This window comes from Heterocephalus glaber, unplaced genomic scaffold (assembly GCF_053883595.1).
Source record: "Heterocephalus glaber isolate CG9 unplaced genomic scaffold, H.glaber_assembly_v1.0 deba00001594, whole genome shotgun sequence".
Lineage (NCBI taxonomy): Eukaryota > Metazoa > Chordata > Mammalia > Rodentia > Bathyergidae > Heterocephalus > Heterocephalus glaber.
In genome coordinates this window covers 5630420-5642826 of record NW_028258369.1, presented here as the reverse complement: position 1 = coordinate 5642826, position 12407 = coordinate 5630420, and the positions used below count along the sequence as shown (strand labels likewise).

Here is a 12407-nt window from a genome sequence, read left to right as displayed (position 1 = left end):
GATAAAGAATAACACTGTTCTCTATTATGTTTCCTGGGATCTTTCACAACCCAGATCTAGAGATTAACTTTGGCAGTCTCCTTTCTGATTTCTTAGGTACTGTAATTGGAAAGTGGTACTAGGAAATACCAAGGAGGAGAGTATGTAGTGATTATTATAAAGTTTTACCCCCTAAGTGGGTGGAACACATGGAACAAAATGATAATGGTAGTCTGGAAAAGATGTGGAAAAGAGCAGTTATTAGCTCATTTCAACATGCATTTATGCACTTTTGAGTATATAAGAGTCAGGTGTGGCTGGGTGTGGTGGTGCACACCTGTAATCCCAGCACTGGGGAAGTTGAGACAGGAGGATCACTGTGAGCTTGAGGTCAGCCTGAACTATGTAGTGAGACCCTGTCTCAAACAAACAAAAATAAAACAAAACAAAAAAAGGTGTTGTGTATGGCAGGAAACTTAATGATGTCCAGGAGAAGCTTTACTTTCCCAATCTTGAGAACTTTGAACTGAATTCCTCCACTGTGTGCTGATTAAGGCTTTGGCGGTGGGAATATTTCCTTCAGGAAAGAATATTGTGATCCATTCTGACTTTGGTAGATAGTAAATGTTTGATTAAAGCAGTTTTAATAATTGTAGGTTAATAGGAGTATGTGGTTAGCTATTTTGAGGTCCAGCAGCATGGCCAATGGAAATACTGACCCTCTTAAATTTTTAGGGATTAGGAGAACTTTATATTTAATATAGTTTACATTTGGAAACATGCAGTGTATATGCACCTGAAATTGGACTAAGATGGGTGTTGGAATTTTTTCTTCCTTCTCACAGTTGTATCTAAGCCAAAGGACTATATATTTCCATGTGCTTTCAAAGAAGTCATTAAGAAAAAGGTAAAGAACTCATTATTTATTCCTTTTAAATGTGAAATATCTGTTTGGAAAGAGAATAGGAGGATGATATGGGCTAGTAGAAACAGGCTATTCTGTATTTTAATTTATTAGATCTAGTCCTGGTAGATTGGACTATGGCACGAACACTTTCATGATAGCCATAATTTGTATTGTCTTGCTGCTGGGTGGCTCTGGTTTGAATTTGATCATTCCCGTGGCCTCAAACCACTGGTGGTACATGCATGACTGTCCCATCAGGTGGCTTTTACTGCTTCTCAGGGGAGTCTTTGATTACAGTAATACAAAGAAAGGCGTTCAATTAGCAGGCAAGATGTCATCATACTGCAGTTTCTTAAGGAAAACAGTAAAATGGTATTTAGGGCCGGGGATTTAGCTCAGTGGTTCCACCACCTGCTTTGCAAGCAGAAGGACCCGAGTTCGATCCCCGGTACCAAAAAAAAAAAAATGGTATTTAAAAAAATTGTAATAGAGCTACTTTGTGGTACAGCAGTTGTCAGTGCATATTGTATGCACCAACAATGGCATACTTATAAGATTTCCATATTAAAATTTAGATAATTAATTATTGATAAACTATTCATGGATATAATAAATTTCTTTTAATTTAATGAAATGAACCAGTGTTTATTATTGTAATACTTAATTGGTATGAATAATATTAATATTTACATTTGGGCAGTAGTTACTCAAATTCAAAAAATTAACTAGATTTGGTCCATTCATAGACTTTATAATTTTATTAGTAAAAAGGCCAATAAAAGTGATTAGATCAGTTTGTGCCACCATTGCTACAAGCCATCGATAGGACAAGATAGATAGGCTCAAGCCCACCTTCATATAGCTTCATTGGAAGCTTTTCCAAAATGAATGATGATATGATTACTGTTTTGGAAGGCATTGGATAGAGCCCCTCCCCAGCCTGTGGGATGCTGAATGAATTTGAGAATACTGTGGGTATTAAAGGGCCATGTTTTGGCAGGGTTGATGTAGGGTAACCAGAATTAATCAGTGATCTTTAAACCCTCCCAGTATGCTACATGAAGAAGTTTTCAGGGGCCCTTAGAAACATGGAGGTGGAGGAGGCAGTATAATGTAGTGAGTTTTTCACACAGGTGAATGTGCTGGGGATGGTGGTGGATGCCTATAGTCCCAGCACTGGAGAGGCTGAGGCAGGAGAATCACTGGAAGTTGAGACCAGTGTGGGCTCCATAGTAAGTTCAAGGCCAGTCTGAACTACATAGTGAGACCTTGTCTCCAAACAAACAAACAAACCAACGAAGGTGAATATATTCAATCGGAACAATTTCATTTTGGGGGAAGAATAGGTTGTTTCTTTGTGAAACACTGGTATTGATACATTTGTAGGTTTGTCAATGTCCTCACTTGACAAAATTAAAAGTAACCTTGTCAGGTTCCACTTATATTATTTTAAATTGGCTTGAGAAGTCCAGTAGCTGGGGTGTACTATTAGATTAGGTTATCATTTATGACATGCCTCAATTACCTAAGTAAAATAGCCTGGGAGAATTCTCTTAGTCAAACTGACATTTTTTTTTTAACCAAGCTAGCTGTAGAAAACATAGCCATCAGCTTTCATTTTAAGAGATTTCTAATAAAAGCAGATCTTTTAAATAGCTGATTTGTATTCAGTAATCCAGGTGGAAGCCTTTTGTGTGAAAATAGATTTTATACTTGTAATTCTTAAGTATATGTTTGTTTTTAGTCTAGTTTCTTATGTATTTGTTCTTATACCACTATTTGAAATTAGTTTATACAATCCTTGGGATTTCTTTGCCTGATAAATACATAAACAGTGACGTCTACCAGTGATTAAATAGGAAAGTAAGTAATGTTTTGAAAGATATTCTGATTTATATGCTTTTAAATGTGTCCAATGCACAAATATGTCTCTGTGGAAGGACGTTTCTGCTCCTGATGTTGCTTAACACTTACAGTTCTGCTTTATTCGTGTGCATATTACTAGAATGAGCTCCTCAGAGACTTTGTGCGATTATTATTACAAAACCTGGAATCAGAAATTTCTTTGCTGCATTTAGTTTTGAAATGACTGCTTTCTTTTAACCCTAAGAAATTTTACTCTGGTTGAACAAGAAACCAAGGCACAATACTTTAAAGAGTTAGTGACTAATATGTTTTTGTCTAACAGAAAGTGAAGGTTGAGGTTGCTGAAACAGAAAGAACACTGCTAGGTTTTTTCCTTGCAAAAGTTCACAAACTTGATCCTGATATCATTGTGGTGAGTAGATGTTTGATCATGTGATAAAGTTCATTCCTTGGCTTTTTTCAGTGTAATTTATTGGTCACTTACTTTTTATTGGTTATTTAGTTTTGAGCACCAAAGAATATTTTCAGTGAAATGACTATGGACTGGTAAGAATTGCTTGTTATATTTCCTGTTAATAGAAAGGGAGAAAAATTCGTAGCCTATTATAAGATAATTTTTTCCAGTATAAAAGCAACCTCTGCATTATTGTTGAAGTTTAGGATATTCTGATTGTCTATACTTAGAGACAAGTACATCAATAAGTACACATGCATAAAATGTTAGTATCTTCAAAATTTTTGCTTAGTGGCCCAGTTGTATAGTGGTCACAGGAATTTAATTCCCTTGCTGTGGTGCAAATCGTTAAACTTAAGTATTTTAATTTTATGAGCTCAGCAGATCTCTATGGCATATTCCTTTGAGAATTCAGAACTAGGAATTTTCCCCCCCTGTCAGCTGGTTTGTTTGTTTTTTTGTTTGTTTCTTTTTTTAGACAGGGTCTCACTATGAAGTTCAGGCTGGCCTTGAACTCACTATATACCCCAGGCTGGCCTCAAACTTGGATCCTCCTACCTCAGGCTCTCAAGTACTGGGATTACAGGCATGCGCCACCACACCCAGCTAGTTTGGTATCTTTCTAAGTAAAAAATGAGAGCTAATAATCCCTTGGATTGTTTTGTCCCAGTTCCTAGGAGTTATAAAGCAACATTTTTGCTTTTATGTATCCTTTGGCCTTCCTTTGTTCATAAGCTCCATAATAAAAATACCTTTTTTGTCTTTTCTCCTGGGTTAATGGATCAAATTGTATTGTTTTTTTTTCCCAGGGGAAGGTAGGCTATAAATAGCTATATTTCAATGTGATATCAGCAATTTGGTTACATTGAGGCCTTGCAAAAATGCCATATCCTTCTGGATCAGTTTTACTCTTGAATACCTTATCTGGCAGTAATACAGCTAACGTCCCGAGAGCCTGTGGATTCTTACCGATTCTTACCAATGTCTCTGTTCCCACTTTCCTTATGTTATTTCAAGACCTATCTTTAAAGCACCAAGCAAATTCTGTTCACAGTGCTCTTGTATACTGACTAAACACTGGACCCTCACTCAGCCTCAAACAATAATATTTTGGACCCCAAGGAAATGTCATTGAGCCTAGGATACCTGACCTCACTTAGGATGTTAGAGCCACGTCTTTGTGAGAGATCCAGATGTATAGAACCTTGATATGGATTTGGGTCCCTGATCCCAAGCATACTAATTTAGAAATTAGACTCCTCATGTCCTTTGAGTATTTTAATTTTTCATTAAAATTAATAAAAATCTGTTTATTGGTCTGAATCATTTTAAACCTTATCTATTTTTAATAAACATATGCATGTAAATAATGTCATTTTCGTGAAATTGGAAATTATAGAAATGAAAAATCTGGCTGCATTTTCGAGTCATTTTCTACTCTTTTTGTTTCCTTATTTTTAAGTTTCTCAGTTGAACTACTTGCTGGTATTTTGCTGTGACTCAGTAGTGTTTAAACTCAGTTTTCAAAGAAGAAACCAAATGCAGTTCCTAAGTTTTCCAAGAGGTCTTATGTTAAGTGTCACACAACATAGGTGGTCCTTTTGTTTCTAAGGAATCAAAATGGAATTGTTTGAATATAATTTTTACTGATCATCTAAGAAATGTAGGACATTAAAAATTTGCATTTGCCTCTGAGATTGTGAGGCATGAGCTGCAAATTAAAAGACATCATATGAACCTTGCATCAATTAGTATGAAATAAAGTTTATTCCAGCAATCTGTGTAGCAGCCTTGTTAATGTCAAGGCTAATGAATGCTGCTGATGAATAAATTCCTCAAGAAGAAAGGACCCACAATCGGAGGTAAGCTTGTGATGTCTTCAATTAGAGACCAGAAAAAGAAAGGGCAAAGAAATCCTGTGCATTTGAAGATACATCCTCTAATTTGCATTTGTTATAATGTTATTGGCTGCCTTTTTTCTGACTAGGGTCATAATATTTATGGGTTTGAACTGGAAGTGCTGCTGCAGAGAATTAATGTGTGCAAAGTCCCTTACTGGTCCAAGATAGGTCGACTGAAGCGATCCAACATGCCAAAGCTTGGGGTAATAATAATTTTCAAAATATTACTTCTTATTTGGCTTTTCTCTATGGGGTAAGCTACCAGGGAACATACTATAATTTCTTAAATACAAATTGGTCATCTTGTCATAGGAACTTTAGTACATTTTAACTTTGGCACTAAATGTCTTTACCTTTGAATCTAACATTTTATTTGTAAAAACCACTTATAGTTTTTAAAATCAACAATTAGAATCAGGGAATAGTGAACAAAAACAGTACCTACACATTACTTTTACTTTGACATTCTTGAAGTAATAGTCCTTGGGCCAGGGTTGCAGGGTTTAGAAGTGGAGAGTATTATCATCCAGGAAGAAGATGGGAAGAATGAATGGAAGGAAGCTGATGTTGAATATAAGAAATCAATGGAATAAGTGCTTTTTGTTGTAGTTACCTCTCGTGGCAACTCCAGTTTTATTTCACAGGCATTCTCAGAAAACAGAATTTGTTCAAGATCATGTAGCTAGCAAAGGGAAGAACTGGGATTTGAATCTAGATTCTGATGGCCTCTTAAAGCCCATATAATTTTTTGTTTTCCCTGCTTACTTCATATGTGGAGGTTTTGGTGGTTTTGTATGGAGCACCTTACTCTTAAACCTGGTACTCCTCAATACTTAAAATCTTATTTTACCTGAGACCTGTAAATGTTGCCTCATCAGAGAACTTGACATCTATGCCTTTTACAGTGCTCTTTAGAAGATTCTATTGATATGGATCGGAGTTGGGGCTACTGTTCTTTCTTTTTTTCCTGTTCATATCTTTAAGGTGGTGAGGTCATTCACCATTAGCACATCATCCAAACACTTGCTTAGCTAACTCCTTATCCCCTCTTCAAGTTTTTCTTTGTATGACATTTTTTTCCAGATCTGTCCTGATCATTCTATTTAAGATGCAGTCTTCCCAAAGTTCTTGTCCCTCTCACCCTGCTCTACTTTTCCCCATTTGCTGTATATTTACTACCTCTTAAAACTGTATAATTTCTTGTTTATGTTGCTTATTGTGTATCTCAAATGAAGTCATTAATCTTTATTTTTTTCTCTACTGTATCCCAAGTGGCCAGAACAGGGTCAGATACGTAGCCAGTGTTCAAAAATATTTGATAAATGGAAGAATGAGAATTTCATCATTGTAATTTTTGGTGCCAGTTTTAAAATTAGACTGGTATCTGTTCTTTCATGGAATTTACTTTTTGACCCTGTGTTATAGAGCCGGAGTGGATTTGGTGAAAGAAATGCTACCTGTGGCCGAATGATCTGTGATGTGGAAATTTCAGCAAAGGAATTGATTCATTGTAAAAGCTACCATTTGTCTGAACTTGTTCAACAGATTCTGAGAATTGAAAGAATTGTAATTCCAGTGGAAAATGTACGAAATATGTACAGGTATGATCCTGGATTCTTCAGAATTTGTCAGCCTTGAAATTAGCAATAGTAGGACACCCTTACTCTCCTTATGCTGGAGGGACATGAGCCAGTGGTACATGGAGCAGAAAATGATTCATACCAGCACCACTGTCCAGTGCTTTCATTATTTGAACTGGTTTATCTCTTGGATTATTTGGTCAGTTTATCTCCATTTCTAACCTGTCATAATATTCTCTTGATGTTTGATAGTAGTAATTTGGAAATAGATATGAATTTAAATTCCCACCCTTAATTCGCTTATTTAGGAACTAGAGTAGATATTTTGGAAATATAAAAATTGAGCGATCATTAAATTATTTACAGTTATTGCTTGCTGATTTCATTTCTTTCTTTTCCTTTTCCTTTTTTTTTTTCCCTGTGCTGGAGATTGAACCCAGGGCCTTGTGCATGCTAGGCAAATGCTCCACCACATCCCCAGTTTTGCTTATTTCTTAAATAGTGTTTCTGCTACCTTTCTGGCCATTTCTCATACTTTCCTGCTTGTTCCTCCTGAGTCCTTGGACTGGTGCTCTTTTTGACTGTGCTTCCGCTGTAGGTAATTGCATCAGGTCTTGGAAATTTCAATACCGTGTGTGGACCTCTCACCTATGTATCTTTAGCTTAGGACTCCCCTCACCCTGGAATTCCAGACTCATGTATCTACGTGCCTGTTCTGTGTGGTGTCTAATATGGACTTCAGCTTGTTGAAACCCAGCTCTTGATTTTCTCCCTCTAGATTCTTTCTGTAGTCTTTCCTTACTAAACTAATGGCAACTCTATTTTTCCATTACGACTAGAAACTTCTAAAGTCATTGATTCTCTGCTCAAAACCTCTGAGGCAACCTTGATTTTTCTCTCTCTCACTCTCTGATGTCCCACAGTAGATCCATCAGATAATTCTGTCAGCTGTATCTTCTAAATATATCTGGCTCTGACCACTTGTTTTCACCTCCATTGGACCCATCCTAGTCCAAACCACCCTCTTTTTCCCCCTGGATTTCTGGATATCTTGGTCCATTTCCTGTTGCTAAAAACACAGTATCCAAGAGTGGGTGAGTTGTAAAGGAAGGAGTTTAGTTTGACTTACTGTTCTGGAGGTCCAAGGTCAAGGAGCTGCATTTGGTGATGACCTTTTTCCTGGAAAGACTGAGGTGATGCAGAGCATCGCCTGGTGACAGAGGGTGCATGTGAGTGTCCTCTGGTCTTTCCTTTTCTTCTTATAAAGGCACTGGCATGCAGTCATAATACCTCACAATGAGGATTAAACTTCAGCCTGAGTTTCAGAGGGGTCAAACCATATTCAAACTGTAGCACTGAGTCTTATATACTAACCTCCCTGCTTTTGCCCTCACCCCCTTGTGGTCTGTTTTCAACCTAGGACCAGAATTATCCTGCTATAATTAAGTGTGCTCAAAAGTCTCCCAGTGTCTCTGTTCTGTTAACTCTAACCTTATCTCCTGCTGTTTTCTCCATCATTCTCTCTAGTCCAGCCTTATTTGTGTCCTTCCATGTCATGGAGCTGCCACATTTACCCCCAGCTCAGGGCCCTTAAATGTGCTATTCTGTCTTCGCAGACTGCTCTACCCTCCAATCCCCGTCCATAAGGCATCCTCCCTCACTTCGCCAAGGTCCTTATTTTCAGTGAAGTTTTCCTTAGTTTCTGCTTCTGATATTTCATATTCTCTATGCTTCTTAACACTTAGCATCGTATAACATACCATATTTAATTTTTCTTTTTTATACTGTCTCCTCCGTAAGGACAGGAATTTCTGTCTGTTTTGGTCACAGCCAATGCCTGACACATAGTAAACATGCAATATATACTTGATTGAATGAATGAAAGGATTTAGGTACTTTTCAGATTTGTAGTTAAAATATAACTTTATGGAATTTTGTGTGTGTGTGTTTCGGAGAGGGGCACTAGGATCAGTGCTATGAATGAATTCCTAATTACATACTGATCTTATTTTAAATCATTTCTAAAGCCAAGATTCTGTTGCTCTGAAGCTACTTATACCAAAAATTTCTTATGATATTTTATGAAGTTCTGATTATAGTCATTGTTTCTTTTAATTACTTGATTCTGTTTCATTCTTACTTTTCTATACAGTGAATCTTCTCATCTGTTGTACCTGTTGGAACATACCTGGAAAGATGCCAAGTTCATTTTGCAGATCATGTGTGAGCTAAATGTTCTTCCATTAGCATTGCAGATCACTAACATTGCTGGAAACATTATGGTAAATTTAACTTAGCAAGGGGGAAAAAGCATTTCCTGTTGGATTCAGTGTTTGCTTGGGGTAGTTGTTATATGATAATGAGTCTAAATGCATGCTTATAAAATGAGTAACTTGGAATCTGAAAGCTGGGTTTCTTTTGTAAAAGGAAGAACTGGTTGGGAGGGAGGGATGCCAGGTGCAGTGTGTTGAAATTTGGGCAAAAATAAGGATCATCTCTCTAACATCTGGATGTGTCTGGTGGAATGGTCCTTTTAGGAGTAAGGAAATAGCCAAGTTGTCAATATTTTAAGCTCTCTTTGTCTCCTTTAACTATAGTGCTTAAAATGTTAGAAATAACTTAATATTTTTTTTAAGCAGCCTTTGTTAGTAGTTTTGAAGGAAGCATCATGATTAAATGAACCAATTCAGAATTGCTTTTGTTTGTTGTAGTTTTGAGCTCAAATTTTAAAAAGAAATTCTATTTAATAGTCCAGGACTCTGATGGGTGGACGATCTGAGCGTAACGAGTTCTTGTTGCTGCATGCATTTTATGAAAACAACTATATTGTGCCCGACAAGCAGATTTTCAGAAAGCCTCAGCAAAAACTGGTGGGTCCAAAATTACATAGTATTTTGCCTTTTCTTGTCCCTCCTTTTTATTACCTAGATAGCTTTTTTTTTCCTCTGTGAGAACATCTGCTTCCAAAATAATTAATCCTCTGTGTACTAGAAACCATGTCAAGGGTGCTTTGTTGTGTTTGTGTGGTTGTTTCCTTTTCTCCTTTTCTCTGTAAGGACGAAATTATTTGTGAAATATGAAATTCTTTGAAGGCAGCACTTAGACCCCTCTAATGAATGGGCATAAATGGAAAGTGTCTTGCTGCCTAAGCCCTATTCAAAGCTATATGTCAGTTAAACCTTTTATTACCATAAACCTATGAGCCTTTATTTTTCTGTTGCATTTTTCTATAAACATTGAGTATCCCTAATGTGAACTGCTTGGGATTAAACTTTCAGATTTTTTCAGGTTTTGAAATATTTGCATATAAGTAATGAGGTATCTAGGGAATGGGATCCAAGTTTAATTATGAAATTCACTTATTTTTCATATACATCTTATACAAACAGCCTGAAGGTAATTTGATACAGTATTTTTAGTACACATGTGTTTTGACCATGATCCTTCACAAGAGGTCAGGTGTGGAATTTTCTGCTTGTAGCATCATGTTGATACTCAAAATGTTTCAGCATTTCAGATCTTCAGACTGGGGATATTCAACCTGTATGATTATGATCACTACAGTCAGATTTCTGGAGTGGCCTCAATGACACTGAAACTAAAACTTAGCTTTGCTGTTGCTTTATCAGCACTGGGAGTAATTGATGTAGGGTGGGAATTGAATGTTAAAAGATGATTCAGGCTATTGTATTTGCTTGTTTTATGACATCAAAATTGGCACAGCAGTTATTAATTTAGAGCTATTTAACTTCTGCAGAAGTATTGACTGTTGGCCATTAATTATTTGGGAATGGATTTTCAGTATATTAACATACTTATTTGAAGATATTCATGCTAATAATAATAAGCTAGGTGTAAATGTGTTCATAGTCCTAGGTCCTTGGAAAGCTGAGTCAGGAGAATCAGCTGAGCTGAGGAGTTAGAGGTCACCATGGGAAACCCCATCTCAAAAACAATGTGCCAGCTGTGGTGACACCTTGGAAGGCTGAGGCAGGAGGATTGTGAGTTTGAGGCCAACCAGACCACATAGTGAGACTCTGTCTCAAAAAAATTTAAAAAAAAATGATACCTAATGAAATATTTTATGTTTCTACATCATGAGTATTAAAGTAATGAATAGGATACTTTTATAATCTCAAATGTTTTATAACATAAAGAATATATTTTTAATATCCATTGATTTAAAAATATGGAATTTTTATGAATCCAGGAACATTTAAAAATAGAATTGGCATGTTTGTTAACTCAGATATAGGATTTGTTTAGGAAACTACCATGCTTGGCATTCATTTGGATTCCTGAACATATTATAATAACTGTCTTTCCCCACAGGTAGCACCATTAGCTAAAAGTAAATAATGTTTGTTAGAACTTAGGCCTATAATTGGAAAAGAGGAACTAATAAATGTTATTAGTTTAATTAGTTGCTGGCTAGTGAAGTTATCTTTCCATTTGATGTTAGGGAGATGAAGATGAAGAAATTGATGGAGATACCAGTAAATACAAGAAAGGACGCAAGAAAGCAGCTTATGCTGGAGGCTTGGTTTTGGACCCCAAAGTTGGTAAGGCTGGCTGGCAGTTTGTTTTGCTCCTGGAGTTGAGGAATTTCTTCACATAGGTAGGCTTGAGAAAGTAGAAGACCTGAATTGTATCTTGGAGGTCAACAGATAAGTCTCATTATGAATTTATTTCTTTTATGCATGTGAAAATCTTGTTTGCCAGTCACCTAGCAGAATAAATGTGAATGCTTTTACTATGTTCCAATATAGTTTTATTTAGGGATATTGAAATGTAAACTTCATACAATTTTTATATATTTTTAATAGTTTTTTTATTTTTCTAGCCACTTAAAAATATAAAAATGCTTATTTTATGAGCAGAAGTGAAACAGCCAATAGGCTGGATCTGGTCTTCACATAGTTTGCCACACCTTTGTCCAGTATGTAGATGGCTATTTCTCCTGTGGTGGGAGCATCTCTGTCTTCCCTTTCTTCTGTGAAGGGGGGCTCTGCTTCTTGTAGTTTCAGAAACTACCAAATTGAACTTTAACAGGAGAATCACTTTTCCCTGTTGTCAAGAATTACAAAGAAGATGTTTTGTGGCACACAGAGCTAGAAAGGAATTTTTTTTTAAGTTAACCATTTCTGAGTGTACAGTTTAGTAGCACTGGTAATTATTTTCATGTGCAGAAATTTAATTTTGTCAATGCAGAAGTGTGAATTTTATCAATTAACACACTTTGAATAGGAGACTTTTTTTGACAAAAGCGATTTTATTGGAATAACACAAAGAAGTAGTACTTTGGTGTTAGATCCTGTGCTTGAATGCTGACTCTGTGATCTTGGGCTGCCTGTTTAACCTGTAAGCCTCAGTTTCCTCTTCTGCAAAATAAATAAGAATGTTATCTGCCACAGAGAGATTTAAGGAATAGATTGGATTGTTTGGCTTAGTATGTGACACAGAGTAAGCTGTCAGTATATTTACAGTTATTAATATTGTCAGTAGTGGACATTTCTTTTTATTCAGTTTCTTCTCAAAGTGAAGATAACACTTTATAAATGTCCTAGAGAAATATAGTAGCTTTCTGTTCACCCTTTACAAGTTAAAAGGGTGGATCGTTCCACTCCTGACATTTATGTATACACCTGTTATCTGATTTTTAGCACAGTGCCAGTATGGGTACTGTTAGTGTATTCAGAGAGTACGGGTTGCATGTTATA

The 12407-nt window shown here is 36.3% G+C and overlaps 1 protein-coding gene and 1 non-coding gene across 5 annotated transcripts in view; both read left to right on the top strand.

Moving 5' to 3' along the window:
• Positions 1-12407, top strand: part of Pola1 (DNA polymerase alpha 1, catalytic subunit) — a 303336-nt gene that overhangs the window by 34288 nt on the left and 256641 nt on the right. For all 4 annotated transcript variants that reach the window (XM_004872235.3, XM_004872234.3, XM_087193611.1 and 1 more), the window contains exons 17-23: positions 825-886; positions 3075-3164; positions 5194-5310; positions 6533-6708; positions 8840-8969; positions 9438-9557; positions 11150-11249. In XM_004872235.3, the coding sequence (XP_004872292.2) occupies positions 825-886; positions 3075-3164; positions 5194-5310; positions 6533-6708; positions 8840-8969; positions 9438-9557; positions 11150-11249 (795 nt within the window). The remainder of the gene's footprint in view (positions 1-824; positions 887-3074; positions 3165-5193; positions 5311-6532; positions 6709-8839; positions 8970-9437; positions 9558-11149; positions 11250-12407) is intronic.
• On the top strand, positions 12193-12322 carry LOC147823245 (small Cajal body-specific RNA 24). Its single transcript, XR_015444169.1, has one exon.